Source organism: Stegostoma tigrinum, chromosome 4 (genome assembly GCF_030684315.1).
Source record: "Stegostoma tigrinum isolate sSteTig4 chromosome 4, sSteTig4.hap1, whole genome shotgun sequence".
Lineage (NCBI taxonomy): Eukaryota > Metazoa > Chordata > Chondrichthyes > Orectolobiformes > Stegostomatidae > Stegostoma > Stegostoma tigrinum.
In genome coordinates this window covers 29,759,408-29,782,537 of record NC_081357.1, presented here as the reverse complement: position 1 = coordinate 29,782,537, position 23,130 = coordinate 29,759,408, and the positions used below count along the sequence as shown (strand labels likewise).

The 23,130-nt window shown below is 43.0% G+C and overlaps 2 protein-coding genes across 3 annotated transcripts in view; both read right to left on the bottom strand.

The window, feature by feature from the left end:
• The window catches only part of bves (blood vessel epicardial substance), a 52,388-nt gene extending 39,181 nt beyond the window's left edge, over nt 1–13,207 (bottom strand). The window contains exons 1-4 of the mRNA XM_048530606.2: nt 11,597–13,207; nt 8,711–8,819; nt 6,344–6,556; nt 4,615–4,669 (exon numbers count right to left, since the gene is read on the bottom strand). Of these exons, the coding sequence (XP_048386563.1) occupies nt 4,615–4,669; nt 6,344–6,556; nt 8,711–8,819; nt 11,597–12,159 (940 nt within the window). The 5' untranslated portion in view covers nt 12,160–13,207. The remainder of the gene's footprint in view (nt 1–4,614; nt 4,670–6,343; nt 6,557–8,710; nt 8,820–11,596) is intronic.
• Nucleotides 13,208–19,178: 5,971 nt separating this feature from the next.
• LOC125452453 (prolyl endopeptidase-like) overlaps nt 19,179–23,130 on the bottom strand; it is a 162,466-nt gene continuing 158,514 nt past the window's right edge. For both annotated transcript variants that reach the window (XM_048530880.1, XM_048530881.1), the window contains exons 14-15: nt 22,049–22,205; nt 19,179–20,945 (exon numbers count right to left, since the gene is read on the bottom strand). In XM_048530880.1, coding sequence (XP_048386837.1) covers nt 20,654–20,945; nt 22,049–22,205 — 449 coding nt within the window. In that variant the 3' untranslated portion in view covers nt 19,179–20,653. The remainder of the gene's footprint in view (nt 20,946–22,048; nt 22,206–23,130) is intronic.

Here is a 23,130-nt window from a genome sequence, read left to right as displayed (position 1 = left end):
AATACATATCAATGAACACCTGTTCTGATTGACCTGATGTTCTTTCAAAATATAACTAATTTTGGAACTTTTGAAGACAGTGCTAATTTTATATTACAGGATTATATTTCAATTTGAAAATTGCAGATACACAATATTTAGAAGGTGCAAGCTTGAAGAGCAGAGTTGTCTTCTATATTCTTCTTTGTGGACGTAATCATCAGTCACTGCAGAAATGATGTTTCCTATACTCACCTGAACATGCCTCATCATGGCATTAATGAAGCTAAATGTTGTATAAATCATAAACTTGTTAAATAGTACCATGCGCAAGATGTTCTGTTATGCCTTTGAACTTAGCTATATTGAGAATTTTGTGCTTGGAAGCTTCTTCTGTCCTTCATGATTGAAAGAAAATAATGGTTTGTTTCATTCACTTAGGTGGACGACATTCCAAGTCACTCTAGTGTGACAGGACTGTGGGGCCCTAGTGACACAATGGTAGTGCTCTACCTCTGAGGCAGGAGACCCTAGGTTCAAGTCCTACCTGTTCTGGGTCTGTGTAGAAACATTGCTTAATGGATCAAGTAAAAATACCTAGTTTAACAAGACAAAAACACTGAATACTTAAAAAAATTTCAAAATGCTCATATTAATAACCTAATTTCTTAGTCTCTGATTCATTAACAGTTTACATACTACTTAAAGTGCTATGATGTATTGCTGAGTTGATCTTCTTAATTCACTTATTTTCTTATTATACATTATTAATTAGTGTTACATGAATTATCCAGTCTCTCAATGTGGTATTTCCCACTGATCATAAGTATATACTGTAAAACCATTGTAGACTATAAAAACTGATGTTAAATGAGTAGACTGTTCCCTGAGGTATCACATATTTCATTCATTGCATATATAAAACATTTATGTTTATAGAGTATGTCAGCCTGATATGAAAGCTGTCTTTTATAGTGAAAACAAGTAAAGGGTGTAGGGAGTTGGCTCGAATTGTAATATTTCATCCAGGGATAATGGATATTGCAATCACTCCCTAAGTATAGGGATTGAATTCTAGAGACAAATGAGTGGTGCGGTGGATTAGTATTTTCATCCTTACAAGTTGAGTTTATGTTCAGCTCAAACTAATAGGATGAACATCTGCTGATTGTTGATATAAAGATTCCAATGTCAAACATAATACGGAAATGTCAACATAGTTCCCAATGGACATGGATATAAAGCAATTATTAACCTTCTCATGGAAGGAAATGAAAATTATGCACCTGCAGTAGAAGGGATTTTTGACATTGAGGTTCATGTAGTTTGATACATAAATATTTTACCCAATCATACACTCAATAAAATATATTGAATTCCAATACAATCAACAGACTTTACTTCACAGGTTCTCAGCAATAAATGTAGGCCATATGACACCTGGCAATATATTTGACCATCTTAAATCATAGTCTTGCATGAAATGTGTTGAGATTTGTGGAGTGGGTGAGGGGAGCATCAATTGTTTAAATGAAATACAGAATTCTCTATTCATAGAACAGTGACTGAATGTGTCCAGAGTGATATTTACAGAATGTTTATCAAAAAAAAATATAATGCTTTGGTTTGATATCCAGTTAGTACCTTGGTGAAGTTTCATGTACACAAATAATGGAGCCAAAATGTGATTAACTAACAAATGTTTTGAAAGCTGCACAAGGGAGACAAATTGAAGTTGATTTATGCTTTCAAAGTTGGCTTTCTTTCTTAAGAACCTAATCCCACAATGTTGTTCTTAATTCACCAAGAAGTCAATAATTTAAAATACTCTGATTATTTACTTAACTTGTGGTTTTGAAATGTGTGTATGCCCACAAAAATAAGCTGTGTATTATTTGCTGTGAGTAATATTTAAGGCATATGTGGCATCCACAATTATGAAAGCACTGATGAAATGAAGGAAGGTTAAATAGGTATTCATCATCTAAGCAGTCTCTAATGTCATATTTTAAACACCAATTTAAATGCCTCTGACACTTGTAGTTTAATTTAATAGAGCAGTACAATTTTGTTGGTGAAACAGTGGGTGCGGGCGGGTCCAAAACTTGAGGACATGGTTTTAAGGTGAGTGGAGAAACACTTAAAGGGGACCCTTTAAGAGTGGCAATTTTTCAACACAAAAGGTAGTGTGTGTATGGAATGAGCTGCCAGAAGAAGTGACAGAGGCCGGTACAGTTATAACATTTAAAAGAAATTTGGTCGGGTATAGGAATGGAAAAAATTTAGAAGGTTATGGACCAAATACAAGCAAGTTTCATGAGTTCAGTTTGGGATTCCTGGTTGGTATGGATGAATTGGACCAAAGGGTCTGTTTCCATGCTGTATGACTCTATTGCAAAGTCTGTATTGGTGCTTAAGCAGGACAGTTTTGTCAACTGCTTTGCAGGGAAGTGACCAGTTGCTCGGTGATTGTTTTCATTATTCCTTGTAATTTCATTTGTGACTATTGATAAATTATCAAAAGGGTTATTGCATCATTCAATTTTAATAAAGAACTTAATGTTTATTTTGAATTTTGAGTCTTGTCTCTGTTTCTCACAGGACTTATGTCTGAACAGTAATCTGTTTCATGTAGGTTATATCTTATTATCAAATAGTCAAAGTAAAGCCTACTGAAGACTCATACAAAGCAAAATGCTGTAGACAATATAGTAATAGAAAATGACAGGAATATTCAGTATGTCAAGTGGAATTTGTAGAGCGAGAAACAGAGTTAGCATTTTGAGTTGTGATAAAATGTCATAGATCTGAAACACTGACTCTGTATTTCTCTCCACTGATGTTGACTGACATGTTGAAGATTTCCAACCTATTTTGTTTTTATTCAGGTACTGGTTATTTTATTACTAATTGAACAGATTTATTATGCATTCATCATTATCTTAATCAACGTTAGCCACTCCTGTTCAGTAAAATAAATTCAGACAGTTCTCATTCATTCTAGGTCTGTTTTGTCATCAAGGATCAAAGGCTCCTTTGCGCATAAAAATTCGTCAATGAAATGACTGCAGTCATTACATAATCATAACTTGGTCAGACCCTTTTATTAACAACTAATGTAGTCAGCTGCAATGAGTGCAGACCTCATTTCAGTATTAGAAGCAGACTCTCACCCGTACATTTTACTCAAATTCTTAAGTTAGGATCCCTAGGGAGCACCTTCCAAAGCCATGACTACTTCCATCTCAAAGAACAATAGCAGGAGATACTTGGGAACCTCATCACTGGCAAGTCCCCTGCCAAGCCACTCAACATCCTGACTGCAATTATATCACCATTCTGAGACTGACACTAAGTCAAAATACAGTGTTATGGCTCTACCTATAGCACATGTTCAAGAAGGCAGCTTATCAAGGGCAAGTATTCTCAAGGGCAAATAGGACTGAGCAATAAAGGCCCCACCAAATAGCAACACCTACGTCCCATGAATGACTAAAAAAATTGGATTAATCCATCAGAGCTGTAATGTTGGTGTTTGTGGGCATTCAGCAACCACACCAAGAGTGCCTAAAGAAAATTTAAGAGGCCACTTGAGAAGATCTCAAAAGTTTAAGAACTTCCTTTTGTTTTGTATAGAATCAAAGGGAACAGGGTGTCTTTCTCAGCTTTACAAAACAACTCTGAGCTGTTGTTGGCTCATGCTTCAAGCAGCGGCTAATTTGCTCAGTTTTTTTAACCCAGGAACAAAAACAAAGTTGCTGGAGAAGCTCAGCAGGCCTGGCAGCATCTGTGAAGGAGAAAACAGAGTTAACGTTTTGGATCCAGTGACCCTTCCTCAGAACCAGACCCGAAACATTAACTCTGTTTTCTCCTTCACAGATGCTGCCAGACCTGGCTGAGCTTTTCCAGCAACTTTGTTTTTGTTCCTGATTTACAGCATCCACATTTCTTTTAGTTTTTGTTTAACCCATGTTATTTCTCACTATTTCACTGGGATTGAAGCTTACTGACTAGGCATTTTAAAATAAAAATCCCTTTCTTCATTGATCTCAAAGAAACTGCCACATCTTCTTCATCTCCACTATTAAGTACCCAACCCTTTACTATCCTACAATCACTGCTTAGTTTCTGTAGGCACAAACCGCCCAGAACATCAATACTGATGCAAAAGCTGAGGGTGTTCATCTACCACCTCTCTTGTGTTTCTGGATACAGCTGGTGGGTAAATCCTCACTCGCTGTTAGTTTTTAACTCTCAGCGATCTCCTTTCTTATCTAACTGTTCCTGATACCGTGATATTCAGTGTTTAGTTGCCGTGTTGCTCCGAGTTTGAAATATACCATCACGCATGGTCTATGACATACTCATTCAATTGGCCTAGCCCGGGGTGGTTGTATATAGAATCCCTACAAGGTGAAACAGGCCCTTTGGCCCAACAAGTCCACACTGAACCTCAGAGTATCCCACACCGACCCATCCCCCTATTAACCCACCTAATCTACACCTCCCTAAACAGTACAGGCAGTACGGTATGACCAATCTATCTAACCTGCACATCTTTGGACTGTGGGGGGAAACCAGTGCATCCGGGGGAAACCCACGCAGACAGGGGGAGAATGTGCAAACTCCACACACAGTTGCGTGAGGGTGGAATTGTACCCAGGCCGCTGTGAGGCTGCAGTGCTAACCACTGAGCCAGCGTGCCGTGCATAGTAGCTATCTGGTCTTTTTCCCAGGGTTTCCCAACTCTGGATCAATTTACTTCCCTCAAATGTTCCCCTTTCGTTTATTTGTCAGGCCTGCTTTGCAACCGTGACAAACCAATTCCTGACGCGCCACTTTCTTTCCGCTCTTTTACTGTGGCTGGAGACTGAAAGTCACTTGGCCTCGGATTTTCAACTTTGAAAGAGAATGCCCCTGGGCACCATGACTTGAGTAGCTCCTTGAGTTTTAATGCACCAGTACTGGAGTGAACTTGAGCACTGTGCCTCGAAACCCATTTGCTCTCTGGTTCACATTCCAAACAAAACATTTCTTCAGGCTTCACGAAATAAGACATTGAACTCCCTTTTGTTTCGAAGCAGCTGGAAGTTGTGTGGTGCTCACGGCCACTACTCCAGTTGAAGGATTCTCCAGAAGGCATGATTATGCTTCAGTCAGTTTTCGGGGCCAAAGCTCTGATTGTCATTTGATATTACATTTAACCTGCCGGGCAACATTTCTGATCGTTTACTGGCATTCCTGAGGATTGATGTAACACTGTGTTCCCGTTTAACGTTATTTTTATTTAACAGCTTCAGTGGAAAAGTGCCAATTACATCGATTACTTTGAACGTCTACGTAAGTAACCACCATTAATGTATTGTATTACCAAAATAAAATCAAGGATAAAGCCTTTCTCATTCACTGTAAATGTAATATTGATAGCAACTAAACAGGTAATGCCTCTTGGTTAATGGAAGTGTTGTACGTTATTCAGTGCAAATTCAGAGTCGAGCCTTCCCCGTATCATCTGGTCTCCCAGGCCAATAAAGCGCAAAGTGGAGTTAACCGATCCATCAGAGCAGAAAGATCCCAGAGATCACGGAGGAGAGCTCCTTTTCAACTCCAGTCCAGAACAGTCTGTCTGTCTTTGTTTTTCAGTCGTGCTGTGAGTGTGCCCAGCCCAGTCTGCTGTCGGGCAGTTTCATTGCTGTTAAAGGCACGCAGGTAGCAGACACGGGATCCCAGAGCCAGGCAGCTGCAGTAAGGCGCAGAGAGTCAGGATCCATGGCGGGTCCGGGGTGGGGGGGGGGGGCGGGGGCGGTGGGAGCTGCGGTGAATGACTGCACACAGCAGCAGTGTTCACACACACACACACACACACACACACACATCTTCCACTTGCACGGCAGCAAGTCAGCTTGTATGGGAAAAAAGCCTTCCTTCCCGTATTTTTCATTCAGAGAGATTAAGTCAGCGGAGAACCGGGCTAAAGCCAATGAAGAGGGTGCACTGAATGTGCAATGATAGACTGTCACTTCCAGGAACACACAGGCTCTGGCACTTGGCCGGCCAAGGCACCACACCCACCCCCGCCTCCCCAACACCCGCTTCCCGTCTCTCATTTGCCCCCTTTGCATATTCCAAAAGAGTGGTTGGGCTTCAATCACACGGTAAATCTCCAACCGCTTGGCCCCATTCCCCTCTCCTCCCCCGGGGTACAGGGGCTGCAGCGGGCGGGCAGGCGGTGGGGGCGCCGGAGCGCTGTGTATTCCACACCGTGAGGCCGGGGGTGGGTGGGTGGGGGGCGGCTGGGGAAGGAAGCAGCTCACTGCTGCTGCTGCCGGCGGGAGTTCCTCTCTGAGAGCTCCCGTACAGGTACGGCCAGGTGGTAGAAACTCGGCAGCCGCAGGTCATAACGCAGCCCGTTGCTCAGATAAACTTTGTCGTTCAGGGAGTACAGTTTGTCGGCAATGTCCTTCCCAATCAAAACCGAGAAGAGCCTGGAAATGCGGCGGTGCTGAGCGAACAACAAGTACAGCTTCTTTCTCCTCCAGGCAGCAAAGCGACAGCTGGTCTCGGCTGTTAGAGTCACCTAGACACGGGGGAAGGCAGAGCAAAACATCAGTCTCTACCACTAACGGTGACTATCATATAACCCAGCCCTTCAATAAAAACCCAGAGAAAATAAAGCCCACTTCCATGCTCAAGTTCCCCATCCAATAGCCTACGAAACTAAATCCCGCTTTCGAAGCCAGTTAAGTGACTGCACTCTGAAAGCTGCTGTTTGTGGGACAAACTACATTTCCTCTCAACAATCAGCCAGCGCAGGGCTCCGCCTTTGACCGGCATCTCTACCGCGCCCCTAATGTAGCGACTAGCCTGACGCCAGGCGCCTGAGATGGTGGACAGTGGGAATCCAGTGATGGTGACTCCACACACACTGGGAACCCAGTGACGGTGATTGTACAGTCAGTGGGAACCCAGTGACGGTGATTGTACAAGACAGTGGGAATCCAGTGATGGTGACTCCACACACACTGGGAACCCAGTGACGGTGATTGTACAAGACAGTGGGAACCCAGTGACGATGATTGTACAGTCAGTGGGAATCCAGTGATGGTGACTCCACACACACTGGGAACCCAGTGACGGTGATTGTACAAGACAGTGGGAACCCAGTGACGATGATTGTACAGTCAGTGGGAATCCAGTGATGGTGACTCCACACACACTGGGAACCCAGTGACGGTGATTGTACAAGACAGTGGGAACCCAGTGATGATGATTGTACAGTCAGTGGGAACCCAGTGATGGTGATTATGCAGACAGTGGGAACCCAGTGACGGTGATTGTACACACAGTGGGAACCCAGTGACGGTGATTATGCAGACAGTGGGAACCCAGTGACGGTGACTGTACAGTGGGAACCCAGTGACGGTGATTGTACAGTCAGTGGGAACCCAGTGACGGTGATTATGCAGACAGTGGGAACCCAGTGACGGTGACTGTACAGTCAGTGGGAACCCAGTGACGGTGATTGTACACACAGTGGGAACACAGTGATGGTGATTGTACACACAGTGGGAACACAGTGACGGTGATTGTACAAACAGTGGGAACACAGTGACGGTGATTGTACACACAGTGGGAACACAGTGACGGTGATTGTACACACAGTGGGAACACAGTAATGGTGATTGTACACACAGTGGGAACACAGTGATGGTGATTGTACAAGACAATGGGAACACAGTAATGGTGATTGTACACACAGTGGGAACACAGTGATGGTGATTGTACAAACAGTGGGAACCCATGATAGTGATTGTACAGAGGCCACTGACACTTCCTGAATCCCTTTGGCATCCACCACAAAAATACACACACATACAGGCCATGACATATGGGTGGCTCTTGCCATTTCACAGTTACAGGTAATAAGACTATAACAGCTAGGACTAGGCGGCAGCCGTTCACCCCCTTTAACCTGCTCTGCTGTTCAATAGTATCGTGGCTGATCCAAAATTCCTCACATCCACCTTCCCTGTATCCCTTGATTCCCTTACTGATCAAGAATCTCTCAGTCTTAAACATACACCAGGACTCTGACTCCTGGCCCCCAGGGCAAGTAATTCCAAAGACTCACAGCTCTCCAAGATAAGGAATTTCTCCTCTTCTCACTCTTAAATTGGCTCCTTTATTCTGAAAATATGTGGCTTTCTTCTGCACACTGATGGCTGGGTTATTAGCTCTGTTGGCTAGATGGCTAGTTTCTCCATGCGGAGTGACTCCAACAGCATGGGTTGAGTTCCCCCACCAGTTGAGGCTACCATGAGGGACTCACCTTCCCAACTTCCCCCTTCACCTGAGGCATGATGACCCTCAGCTTAAACCACCAACAGACCCCTCTCTGGTGAGAGAGCAGGTCTATAGTTTGGTGACTTTACCCAGACTCTTAACCAAGACAAAGATGTAGATGTTAGTAGATGTCAGCATATATGAGAGGCTTATGGTTATTTAACTGGTAAGGAAGTGATCTTTAGATGAAACTATGGAATTTAGCTAGTTCTTTTCTAATCGATGTTGCCGTCAGCGATATCCACCACAGGTACTGACTGAGGGAATACTTCTCGGAACTGTCTCAAGTACAATATGTTATTATTGTGCTTTTGTGCCCACATTGTTTGAGATAATACTCCATGTCCTGAAAAGATTGACTCTCACAAGCACCCGCTCCCTCCTTTACCTGGAAGATCCCCTCCTCTGACGGTCTGAGTGAATCCCATTCTGGAGAATCCAAAAATTGATAGGGATAAATGTAATGTAGAAACTCCCCATCCACCGTCACCCGAATCCTGTCAAGGAACAAGAGGCGAGCGAGCATGAGGACAGCAGAAAAGCCGGCTCTCAGAAAGAAACAATGATTGAATCAATTAATAGTGGGAACTGGGGGTGGGGGATCCTCAGCAATACGCAGCATGGTGGAGGGAGTGATCCTTTAACTGACCCAGCATGTTCCCCTCTCTCCACAGTGACGAGCTGACCTGCGGCATGTTCCTCTCTAGGTGTCTGTGGTTTCAGTCCAGTCCCCCTCTGATGAGGACTATCAGCTAGAGGAACAGATAACGAAGTGTGGAGCTGGATGAACACAGCAGGCCAAGCAGCATCTCAGGAGCACAAAAGCTGATGTTTCGGGCCTAGACCCTTCATCAAGGGTTTAGGCCCAAAACGTCAGCTTTTGTGCTCCTGAGATCCTGCTTGGCCTGCTGTGTTCATCCAGCTCCACACTTTGTTATCTTGGATTCTCCAGCATCTGCAGTTCCCATTATCACAGAGGAACAGATAAGCGTCTCAAGCAAAAATCCAATCCACTATCAAACAGCCTGCCTTAGGCTGCTTTATTTTTGAGAAGTGGGGGGCAGGTACGTCCTGAGATATTGTATCAGAGTTAATGGGAGCTGCAGATGCTGGAGAATCCGAGATAACATAGAACAGTACAGCACAGAACAGGCCTTTCAGCCCACAATGTTGTGCTGACCATTGATCCTCATGTATGCACCCTCAAATTTCTGTGACCATATGCATGTCCAGCAGTCTCTTAAATGTCCCCAATGGCCTTGCTTCCACAACTGCTGCTGGCAATGCATTCCATGCTCTCACAACTCTCTGTGTAAAGAACCCGCCTCTGACATCCCCTCTATACTTTCCTCCAACCAGCTTAAAACTATGACCCCTTGTGTTAGCCATTTCTGCCCTGGGAAATAGTCTCTGGCTATCAACTCTAACTACACCTCTCATTATCTTGTATACCTCAATTAGGTCCCCTCTCCTCCTCCTTTTTTCCAATGAAAAAAGTCCGAGCTCAGTCAATCTCTCTTATGACATAAGCCCTCCAGTCCTTATCAAATGCCTTGCTGAAGTCCATATACAACACATCCACAGCTTGACCCTCATTAACTTTTCTCGTCACATCCTCAAAGAACTCGATAAGGTTTGTGAGGCATGACCTGCCCCTCACAAAGCCGTGTTGACTGCATTTAGTCAAGCCATGCTCTTCCAGTGTAGACCTGGATGAGCCCAGCCTCTCAGGAGCACAAAAGCTGACGTTTCGGGCCTCGACCTTTCATCAGAGAGGGGGATGGGGAGAGGGTTCTGGAATAAATAGCGAGAGACCATTCCGCCCCCTTGACCCGTCCGTCGCCCCTGGAGTGACCTATCCCCTCCCTGCCTCCCCAGCTATGGGTTCTATCCCCGCCCCTTTGACCTGTCTGTCTCCTCTCCACCTATCTTGTCCCCTATCCATCTTGTATCCGCCTCCCCTTCTCTCCCTATTTATTTCAGAATCCTCTTCCCCTCCCCCTTTTCTGACGAACGGTCTAGGCGTGAATCATTAGCTTTTGTTCCCTTATGATGCTGCTAGACGTCCTGAGATATATCCGGATATTGATTACGTTTGCGTTTTGAACTTGAATTGACACCGATGGCAGTAGAGTAGAATTATAGACTTGCCCAGCCCTCTTGTCCCCTCGCCCACTCGGCCGCAAGTCGCGGCAGGAACACACGGACGGTTTTAAGACCAACATAAAGGGAAACAGTATAAAGAGCTGCCGATGCTGGATATCGGCAACAAAAAAACAGAAACAGTTGGAGAAACTCCAATGAAGAGTCACTAGACCCAAAACATTAACGCTTTGTTTCTCTGCCCACAGACACTGCTAGAGTTTCTGCCGCTTTTCTCGAGCAGCTTCTGGGTTTTTTTGTTTAGGAAATGGCTCAGTTCCTAAAGAGAGAGAAAATCAGAGAGACAGTGACAGAGAGAGACATAGAGAGAATCAGAGACGTTACGGCGGTGGGGAGGGGGGGGAGGGTTGTGGGTGGGCAGAATTGGAGAGATAGAAACAGAGACACAGAGCGAGAGGGAGACACGGAGAGAGATACAGAGAGAGACCCAGAGACAGAGAGGGACGCGCGCGCGCACACACACGGGAAGAGAGACAGAGACCAGAATCAGAGAGAGAGACAGAGGGAGACAGAGAGACACAGAGACAGAGACCAGAATCAGAGAGAGACACAGAGGGAGACAGAGAGAGACAGAGACCAGAATCAGAGAGAGAGACACAGAGGGAGACAGAGAGAGACAGAGAGACAGAGACCAGAATCAGAGAGAGAGACACAGAGGGAGACAGAGAGAGACACAGAGACAGAGACCAGAATCAGAGAGAGACACAGAGGGAGACAGAGAGAGGCACAGAGACAGAGAGAGACACAGAGACAGAGACCAGAATCAGAGAGAGACACAGAGGGAGACAGAGAGAGACACAGAGACAGAGACCAGAATCATAGAGACACACACAGAGGGAGACAGAGAGAGACACAGAGACAGAGAGACACAGAGACAGAGAGAGACACAGAGACAGAGACCAGAATCAGAGAGAGACACAGAGGGAGACAGAGAGAGACACAGAGACAGAGAGACACAGAGACAGAGACCAGAATCAGACAGAGAGAGGCACAGAGACAGAGAGACACAGAGACAGAGACCAGAATCAGAGAGAGAGACAGAGACAGACAGAGAGAGACAAAGGGAAACAGAGAGAAACATAGAGACAGAAGGAGAGAGAGACAGTCGAACCTGCCAGACAGGAGCAGCGAGAGCCTCTCAATGGGGGTTTTGCCCTCCATGGCATAACAGTGATCCTTTTCCAGGGACAGCACGGTGCAACAAGTGGCGATCTTCTTGTAGACGTTCAGGGGGATTCCCAGCGGCTGGAAGAGGGCTCCGTACAGGTTCTGCAAGTCGTGCTGGAAGGAGACGCTGCGGAGCTGGTAGGCGATGTGGCTCAGCTGGACGGCGGAGACCGCCAGCAGCGCGAAATTCCATGAGAAGATATCGGCGGCGCAGGCGTCGGTCCACGCCCAGACCGAGGTGCAGAGGAAGCCGGAGGCCAGGAACAGGTGGATGTACAGGAGGCCGACCAGGCCACTGCCGCCCATGTAGCCCAGGGTGAAGAAGATGTTGGCGAGCTGGTAGACCGAGCCCTCCATGCTGTGCCTCCAGCTGGGACAGGTGGCCTGGCCAGGCAGCAGCAGCAGCGCCTCCCATAGGGAACTGTTCCCGCTGGCCATGGCCTGGAACTGGCTGCAAGGACAATCTGACCCAATCCGGGACCCACGCTGCAGCACTGCCCCGCTCATTTAGGGAGCGTTGTAGCCATCATCACTACCCCGTCGCCTTGCCTTTCCCACTTCTTTTCCCGAACAGAGAGTACAAGCAGAGGTCTCCGAGAGTTACTCGAAACAGGCACTCGGTACTAGGCTGTGGGCTGTTCGAGAAACAACATGTGGCACAGTCACTTACTGCTGGCTGCCGGCTCAGAGCGGGTCCTAGGGAACAGTACGCTGCGGACATAGAACGTATGCAGATGGATCCAAAGTTGCCAGTTTCCTGGGGACCCTGATCACTCAAATACCTTTTAGACCAATGCTCACTTTCTTGTTGTCGAGCTGGCAAGTAGCGGATCAGCAACAGAGGACACTTAGCAATTTGGAGTTTTGGCAAGGGCGCGGCTAGACTCCAACTAAAGGCTGGGCGACTTTTCAGATGCAGAATGAACGGAGAGATTTAGAGATTTCATCTCGCGGTGTATGCTGACCCTCCTGGTAGCTGTGTTGAAAGCAGAATCCCGGAGCAAACAGCAAAGTGACAGCAGTAGGGGTGGCTATTGGGGCGAGGTGGACAGAGCTGTCTCCCAGAGTAAGTTACAAGCCGGTGTACTCCGTTCAACAAAGCTCCCAAAGCAACTCTTCTGGCCGTCCTGATCTGTGACCGTGCTCTCACTGCCTTCAGCTGCTGGAAGGAACTGCTTTGGGCCATTTCAGAGGCCAGTACACTCTGTCTCCACCTACACTTACATAGATGAGGTGTGAGCAGTCAGTAAGTCAGCTTCTGCTAATGCCCACGCCAGCTCATCAGGCTGCATTCCTTCCTAAAGCGCCGAGGCCGTAAACCAACGTTCAGCAAGGTGAAGAAGTCTTCGACGATATTCTCTCCATTTGACACCGCCTCTCGTTCCAGTCGCCTTGAAGCAACCCCAGCGAGTAGTGAAACCTGCCCTCACCCCGGCTTGGAGGCAAGAAGTACTATTAAAATCCAGTCACTCTGGCCGAAACATTATGATAGACAGAATTTAAGATACAGCTTTAATTACTTTATACCTGATACTCTGATTTGTATAAGAAACATTGCTGTCCTAAACAAAAAAAAACACGAATGTGTAGGGTTAACAAGCACCCATCCAGATTTAGCAGCAGCACTAATCACTTTATATATAGCAAGGTATATGAACCAGCCTGTTAGTGCCTTAAAAATAGTTCCAAATAAATAGCTCGCGTTACCGCGATCTCCAAGTCAACATGAACAACTCAATCCAACTGGGCCTAAAGCAACAGCCAGCGTCCCCCGTTGTAACAGTTAGAAACGGTGAGAAAGCGCAGTTCAGCTCCTTATTGAGCCAGAGAATGGTCGCAGATCGGAGAAAAAGGCCATTCAGCCACGAGCGTTGGTGCTGGCACTCAAAAGCAGCAATTCACCTCGTGCCATACACAGGCACTCGCCTAGTTGTGCATGTTCCTCTTACCATTAGCCAAACTTCCGCTTCAATACCTGAAATGATTCTTCATTTACCAGACCCTCAGGCAGTGAGTGCACATTGAGGTGTTCTCATTGCTAATAATAAAGATGAGGTTGATTCAAACACATGGATTCTGGTAGATCTGTCAACAGTAACCATATCAGCAAAGTTAATGGCCAGTAAGTGCAAAGCAAAAGTCCTTTAGGTGTGAATAATGTTGCACACTCAGGGCAAAACCTTTCCAGTTGTATACTACAACGTTACATGTGCTGACGGGTCTATCCTGATAGAATACCCAGTGACAGCGATGTCAGCAACATTGTAAAGTATGATTCAATGACTATGGCTGTGAGACAACCCTTCCGGTTTTGCCACCAGTCCCCCAGATGACAGCTTCCATAGATTGAGTGCCTTCGTGGAGCAACTGCCGCAAAGGCGCAGTGGGGTAAAACCACTGTCTGAGACCTTTACGTTGAAATTAAATGGGGTCTGTTTAATTATCGGATCCTTCCGGTGCCTCAAATATATGTAAATATAATCTTGCACCTGTAACAGATGGCTTTGGTTTCTTTGTTGGATAGAGTCAAACTCCAATGTTTGTTTTCTTCATATGCTATTGCACAGACTGAAGTGCTTTAGTGATTGTCTGTACATATATATTTACGAATTAAGATTATTTTTGAAGTTAAAAGTGTACCGTTGTCAGCTGCTTAGGTCAATGCTGCATGGTTCTTCACACTTAATCCCCTTCTCACCTTCTAGCATTTGTGATAGAGCTGAGTGGTTTGCTAAGCCATTTCAGAGGGCATTGAGGGTTAACCACGTTTCAGTGGGTCTGGAGACACATGGAGACCAAACCAGTAAGGACATTAAGTGAATGTGAGGCTGGATGAACACAGCAGGCCCAGCAGCATCTCAGGAGCACAAAAGCTGACGTTTCGGGCCTAGACCCTTCATCAGGGTCTAGGCCCGAAACGTCAGCTTTTGTGCTCCTGAGATGCTGCTGGGCCTGCTGTGTTCATCCAGCCTTACATTTTATTATCTTGGATTCTCCAGTATCTGCAGTTCCCATTATCACTAGGACAGTAAGTGAACCGGCTGAACTCTTACGACAAATACTTTCATGGTTGCCATAACTTGGCACTAGTTTTTAATTCCACATTTTAGCTACTTGAATTTAAATCCCACTAATTGCTTTGAAATTTGAATTTGTTTCCAAAGCATTAGCTTGGGCCTCTAGATTACTAATCCAGTGACATTACTATGATGGCATCATTGCCTTCCCTTGGTGTATTGCGACCTATGACACCAGATATGAAAAGCATAGAAAATCCTGTAAGGATTGTAAAACATTGGCTTTGGGAACTATAGCACAGTGGAATAATCTATAGTGCAAGAAGGGTTTGGTTCAAACTCGTTTTGGATCCTGAACAGCAGGTCATAACATCTGACAGTAATACAGGTAACGACTTAATTCAGAGTTACCTCTGTTGAAGTAGTTCTCCAATCTCTTCGAACAGGTAAAAGATACAAAAACTTAAACAGATGTACCAAGTTCAAGAACAGATTCTTCCCCACTTATTAGACTTCTGAATGGACTTCTCAAATTTCACATCTAATGTTGATCTTGTTTTTTGTGCACCTTCTCCACAGCTGTAACTTTGCATTGCTTGCTCTGTTCAATCACCCTAGCATCTTTGTAGGTTATGATCCGCCTGCATTGCACGCAAAACTTTCCTCTGTACTTAGGTATGTGATGATAATAAATCAAATCAATTTTGTGACTTGTGGTTAAAATTCTAATGTTAAACGACCTCCAACCCAGAAGACCACACTTTTGATTACCTTCAGTCACATCCAGCTTTCTCTCAAAACTTTTAAACCAGAAAAATGTAAAGACAGACAGTAATGCACAAATGGGGAACTGTATGGTTTGCAAGTAGGAACAAGTGGTGTGTCACAGAGATCAGTGCTGGGAACTTAATTTCTTATAATTTATGCAAAATATTTAGATAAAGGAATGGAAGATATGCTTGTTAAATTCGATGACACGAGTATACACAGGAAAGCAAGTTGTGAAAAAGACATACTAAGGCTACAAAGGGAATTTTATAGGTTAAGTGAGTGGGCTAAAATATGACAAATTGAGAATGATATGAGTATATGTAAAGTTGTCTATTTTGATAGAAAGAGTAAACATGCAAATGGTGAAAGATCACAGAGGTCTGATATGCAGACAGATCTTGATGTCCACGCATGCAAGGAGTTTAGCTTGCAGGTACAGCAAATAATTTGGAAAGCTAATAGAATTTTATTATTTTTTTGAAAGGAGAATGGAATACAAAAGTAGTGAGGCTATGTTAGAGTAATACAGAGCATTGATGAAACTAGGGTTGCTGTACTGCAAACCGTATTGTTCCCCTTATTTCAGAACTTCACAGATAGTATACTAGGATAATACCAGCAGTGGGTTAGTCCTTTTATTAAGAAATGTTTTATGGGCCAGCCATTGTCTGCTGAAGTTTCAAAGAGCAAGATACAACCCAATAGAAACATGGTATCCTGAGGGGGTTTGGCTGAGGGAATGTAGAAGTAATGCTTCTCCTTGTGCAGGGGTCCAAATTAGGGGTCACCCTCAAATGTACAGCTGATTTTTTAAAGATTTAACTGAGGAAACATTATTCTCATAGAGAATGTTGAGTGCCTTTGCAATGCCCGAGATGATACTGTGGTTTTAAGAAGTGTATTTTGTCTTTTTTTAAACAAAAGGGAAGAAAAATTGAGCGGAAATCTGAGCAGTCTGTTCCAAGCCAAAAAAGTAAACATCTTGTGAACCCTTGTTTTTTTTAAATTAAAAGTTGGAACAATAGAAGCAGTATGAAGGGTTGGGGTCAAACTCCCACAGAACCAAGATTTTGGTTTAACTTTCAGCAGCTGTTGGGGTAATAAAGGTTTCCCTGCTACAGCAAAATACTTGAGATCTCTCTCTCTGTCAGAGTTTTGTCTTGATGGTCTTTCTTCCTGGACTGCAGAATTGCATAAAACACAATCTGCTTTACTGCATTTTCCTTTGCCAAGGGCATGTTTATGGGATATTGTTATAGTGAAACAGCTAGTGTTTAGCAGTTAAATAATCTATTATTCTGTTGCATTTTTCCAATAGAGTTAGCTTAATCCAGTTCTTTAATTTGTATTCTAACAATAGTGTAAGAATAGACAGCGTTTTGCATCAAGCCTGTTTGACCAATTGACTTACTTCTGGAACACAATGCCATACACCTGCCTTTAAAAAGTGGGGGTTTAAGTTGTCTTCTTAATAAAGTTAAGGGGGTTTGGTCTGGTCCACAACGCACTCTACCTGAAATGGTAGTGAAAGTTGAGTCTGGTTATTTTTAAGGCAGAGGCAGACATATTATTGACATGCAAAAGATAAAAGGTTATTGGGAATGGGCATAAATGAGACGTAAATTTTATTCAATGCTGGAGCAGGTTCAAGGGGCTGGCTGGCCTACTCGTGCTCATAGTTTGATTGCTTGGTTTCCATAAGCAAGACCAAACCACTACTAATATTTGCAAAAATGCCATCCCCTATTCCCAATTCCTCCACCTCCGCCGCATCTGCTCCCAGGATGAGGCATTCCACTCCCGCACATCCCAGATGTCCACATTCTTCAAGGACTGCAGCTTTCCCTCCGCAGTGGTCGAGAACGCCCTTGACCGTGTCTCCCGCATTTCCTGCAACACATCCCTCACACCGCGCCCTCGCCACAACTGCCCCGAGGATCCCCCTCATTCTCACATACGACTCCACCAACCTCCGGATACAACGTATCATCCTCCGACACTTCCGCCATCTACAATCCGACCCCACCACCCAAGACATTTTTCCATCCCCACCCGTATCTGCCTTCCGGAGAGACCACTCTCTCCACAACTCCCTTGTCTGCTCCACACTCCCCTCCAACCCCACCACACCTGGCACCTTCCCGTGCAACCGCAGGAAGTGCTACACTTGCCCCCACACCTCCTCCCTCACCCCTATCCCAGGCCCCAAGATGACCTTCCATATCAAGCAGATGTTCACCTGCACATCTGCCAATGTGGTATATTTTATCCATTGCACCCAGGGTGGCTTCCTCTACATTGGGAAAACCAAGCGGAGGCTTGGGGACCACTTTGCAGAACACCTCTGCTCGGTTCGCAATAAACATCTGCACCTCCCAGTCACGAACTATTTCAACTCCCCCTCCCATTCCTCAGATGACATGTCCATCATGGGCCTCCTGCAGTGCCACCCGAAGGTTGCAGGAACAGCAACTCATATTCCGCTTAGGAACCCTGCAGCCCAATGGTATCAATGTGGACTTCACAAGCTTCAAAATCTCCCCTTCCCTCACTGCATCCCAAAACTAGCCCAGTTCTTCCCCTCCCCCCACTGCATCCCAAAACCAGCCCAGCCTGTCTCTGCTTCCCTAACCTGTTCTTCCTCTCACCCATCCCTTCCTGCCACCTCAAGCCGCACCTCCATTTCCTACTAACTCATCCCGCCTCCTTGACCTGTCCATCTTCCCTGGACTGACCTATACTCTCCTCTCTACCTATCTTCTTTTCTCTCCATCTTCTGTCCGCCTCCCCCTGTCTCCTTATTTATTCCAGTCCCCTCTCCCTATTCCCCTCTCTGATGAAGGGTTTAGGCCCGAAACGTCAACTTTTGTGCTCCTGAGATGCTGCTTGGCCTGCTATGTTCATCCAGCTCCACACTTTGTTATCTTGGATTCTCCAGCATCTGCAGTTCCCATTATCACTACTAATATTTATCGCTTTTTCTGAAACAAAATTACAAGGATGCAATGGACTGCACATCCAAGCAATTTCATAAGTGGATGAAAACACCTTGAAATTAAGCATACAGAAAATCCAAAAATTGGACAAAATCCTTTGAGTCCCGAACAATTTTAACTCTCAGCATTCGGAACCGAAATATGATGGATATGAAAATGCATTAAGGAATAAAAGAATTGTGTTGAAACCTGATATTAGGCATCAGCATTTTAGATCTGCGGAGAAATAGGTGGGTGTTGTGCTTTGCGAATTTTTATAGCGTAAGTTGTTGACATATTCCTGAGCTCTTTCAATGTTAAGGACATTTCTATTATGTCAGTATTGAGCAGCTCTTAAATTAGACAGAGTGCTTCCAGAACCTTTGCCCACTGTGGCCCGATTTCAAAGTTTGAAAATTTTTGTGTCTCTTACTCCTAGGTAAATAAGGATGTTGTGAAATGAATAACTACAACTTTACTAAAATTCATTCAGGGGATGCAATAATTGCTGGCCCAGCCACCAAAGCTTGCCCACTGTTAGTTGCTCTCCAGAAGGTGATAAAATGCCTTCTTGTGTTTTTGAAGACATAATGATTGACGCCACCAATCATAATACTAGCCACAGCAAAACAATGGTGTTGTATTTTCAAACCAAGACAATGAGTGCTTTCAAAAGGAATTTGGAGCTGGTGGTGTTCACGTGTATCTATATTAAAAAGTAAAATCATTCTTAGCATGGAAAATACACTCGGAAAAGCAGAAATGTTTGGCAAATTGCATTTTATTTTTTCAGGTTCTAAAACCCAGTACATTAATTCAGCATAAGAAGGTGCGAATCTGAATTATTAGTTACTAGTGCTTTCTTCAACTGAGATTTGAGGTAAAAATTATATTGTTTAACAGTCAAATGCAACTTAAATGCACTGAAATTACATGGTAATGTATGTGGCTGTCTGAGATTAGTATTAAAACTATGTTGTATTTGTAGCTTATTTTGTTGTATATCCAGAGACTAAGCTAAGAAAAATAATTCATAAGCCTATGCTCAATTTCAATACACTACTTACACCTTACAATCAAAAACTTCTAAATCAGCATTAGTATAACTTAATTCTACGGCATCACAACATATGTGATTTACCAAATGCATCCAATACATTTGGACAAAAATCTCATAACACCTCTCCTCTCTACCACATGGTGAAATTGCACATTACCAGGAAAAATGCAACAGGAGCTTTCAAAAATCCAAGATGTATTGTGCTGGGCTTTCTTTAAACAGACAAAGCACACAAAATAACCTATCAGAACATGGAAAAATGTGAAATTCTAAGTTACATCACTTTGATACAAACTTAGATTATTTACTGTGTCCCTGAATTTTCATGCTTACAAATGGCTTTAAACAATCCGTATATAACCAAACACATGGAAACTGACCTGGTCTGATGTAGTGGGGTGGATCAGTCTATAAAGTCACAAACTAATTGCTTACAGTAATGGAAAGCTATTATTTTCACATCTGGAAAGCAGAAGAAACCTCAACTCCATATCATTACTCATTTTATTCAGTTTGTTTAAATAATGAAAATAATTGTTACCATTCTAATGGATGCATTAGTAGATGTGAGTAATTGATGATCAAAAGGAAAAGGAAATGGCAGAGAAGTTTGAATTATGCCGAGTACAAAGTAAAAATCCACACCAAATGGAATGTTTCTATACCTTTCTGTACTGTAGAAAACAAAAATGTTTAAATGGGCAATGACTACAGCCATTTATTCGAAAATCTCCTTAAATATTTAAATCTAGCTTTATTAGCTGGAGTTTCTTTTCAAATGGAAAAAAGGTCCAATTGTGTAAAATAATCTCAGGTTATGTCCAATTCTGACAACAATCCACATAGATAGGTTAAAATACACAAACACAAAATGGATATCACTATAACAAGAAGTTGTGTTTATGGGAGTAAATAACCACTGGAATCTTTCGTAGCTCATTTATTTCTCAAAATGCTGCACACAGCTGTTAAACTTTAACTACTTTTTTAAATTCTGTATCTCTTACTTTGTAGGAATTGTTATTCTACTGAGGTATGAAAATACCCTTCAATCTCAAAGAACATATTACTTAATGATGATACTATTCTTAAATGTCTTAAGCGTATTCTAAATTTGTTTACATGTTTTGAAACCACACCTTCAATACCAACTATATGAATATATAACAAAAGCTATCTCAATTGACCCATTCAAGATGCAATGTCTCTGCAATGAAGGCATACATATCAGTGACCTCTTGAATTACTTTAGCTGTTGGCTTTCCTGCACCATGCCCAGCCTTGGTATCAACATAGATGAACAGTGGGTTACTCTGATTTGGGCTACGGCCAACAACATGTTGCAGAGTAGCTATGAACTTCATAGAATGGAGAGGAACGACACGGTCATCGTGATCTGCTGTCATCAACAACATTGCTGGATACTGAGTGCCATCATCTGGTAGTTTAATATTGTGAAGTGGTGAGTATCTAAAAAAAATACAAATATAACCATTAATAGTCTTAAAGAATTGAGTTTCACAGATACACAATATCTTGGTCAAGAATACGAAATAGAAGACTTAGTAATTTCAAAAATTAATTAGTTAAATTTACAATCCAGTCTGACAATTAAGATATTGTATTAAAGATTCTGTGGTAAAACAGATAATTGCTGAAAACACACGTATGTTAGATCATTAAATTTTCTTCCAATACTAAATTTCATTGAACTGGTTGCGGTCTTGAATTAGGATCTCAATGGTACAAGACTAATGTCACTAACGCATCTATAGAGGTAATTCCTACCTTTCTACACAAGTGAAAACATTATTTTCAATTTATTTTTTGCACAAGTAAAAATTGTATAAATAATGTAAGCTCACTGGTACTTTCACAGCATGAATAAAAAATAACAAATATATCCTGTGGGACTGAAAACTGTACCATCCCAGTCTTGATTTATGGAGTCTACAACTCAAATTATTTGGGAACTTAAGACGTTAGGTTGTCTGTGTACTATTCTCACATATACATAACTTAAGAACATAAGAACTAGGAGCAGGAGTAGGCCATCTGGCCCCTCGAGCCTGACCCGCCATTTAATAAGATCATGGCTGATTTTTTGAGACTTGGGTCCACTTACCTGCCCACTCACCATAACTCTTAATTCCTTTACTGTTTAAAAATTTATATAGCCTTGCCTCAAAAATATTCAGTGAGGTAGCTTCAACCGCTTCACTGGGCAGGAAATTTCACAGATTCACAACACTTTGGGTGAAGAAATTGCTCCTGGCCTCAGTCCTACATCTGCTTCCCTTCATTTTGAGGCTATGCCCCCTAGTCCTAGTTGCATCTGTTAGTAGAAACAACCTCTCTTGCCTCCAGAGATATTGTACAGACAATATCACAACAGCCAATTCTTCCTTTCAAATTGAGGACAACCCAGATAAATCGCCTTTCCTGCTATGGCAATCAGCTCACAACATATGCTAAGAACTGGGTTTGAAGTTCTTGGCTTATAGGATTCCGTTGCTCTCAGTTTGAAAAAAAAAATCAGAACATCTTTCCAAATGTTTCAATATAAAACTTACTTGATTAAGTATTCAAACTGTTCCTTGCAGTCTGAACAGCCAAAGTCAGTGGTCCATGCATGTCCAATAGTGAACTTATGGAATTTAAGCATATCCATGACTCCAACCTGCACTACAGCACAGCCAAAGAGGTCAGGTCGCTGGTTGACGCAAGCCGCTGGGAAAAAAAAAGAGAGATTGAGAAACATAAGCAAGAGGGACGAGTTTAGTTTGGGGCTATGGTCAGCATGGACTAGTTGGACCGAAAGGACGGATTCCATGCTGTACAACTGAAAAATGGTCAAAATTAACTTAAGGATGTTTATCATGTTATCTTGATACATCCACACAAACACACAAAAGCCTGAGCGAACTTGTTTTATATAATTAGTTATGCAGTAATCACCTAAAGCATGTTTAAAAATAACTCTTCATTGCATCCAAAACAATACTGAAAATCAAATATGCTTCTTTGCACAGTTTAGTTTCTACTAATTCATTTCTTTGACAAGATGTCATTTTCAAAAATTTAAATCATTTGTGAATCACTTTATAGAAGATATTTCCAGTTTGACATGCCGATGCATCACAAATTTGGAGCTTTATATCATCCTCCTCCTTCTTTAAAGTCAATCGGGATGTAATACCAAATTTTATTTGCAAATAATAATGTTCAAAGGCACTTTTGAGATAGTGATGCTAGTTCTGTTAAAAGGAACACTTTTAGTGCAAACTTTCAGCATGCAACATTTTAAAGTCAGAACCAACAAAGTAGTTTGGTAAAGCCATTGTTATTCATTTTAAGGAATAAAATGATTTTCTGTATGTCAGATGTACAAATCAAATTTATCTATTGATTTTTTGGAATCTTGTTTGTTCAGCTCTCATTGAAAATTGTACAAACATGGTTATTCTTATGCAAGAATTCCTAGCCTTAGCTACTGTACTCACTTCACATTTCCCAATCAGATGCACGCTAACAAGATTTCCAAAGTCAACTTCCTTTAACAAGTTTATAACTTACCTGTTGCAGCCACCTTCAACATCAGCATGTTATGCTGTACAATCTATTCTTTTTAAATCATTCAAAATACTTTTCTTAT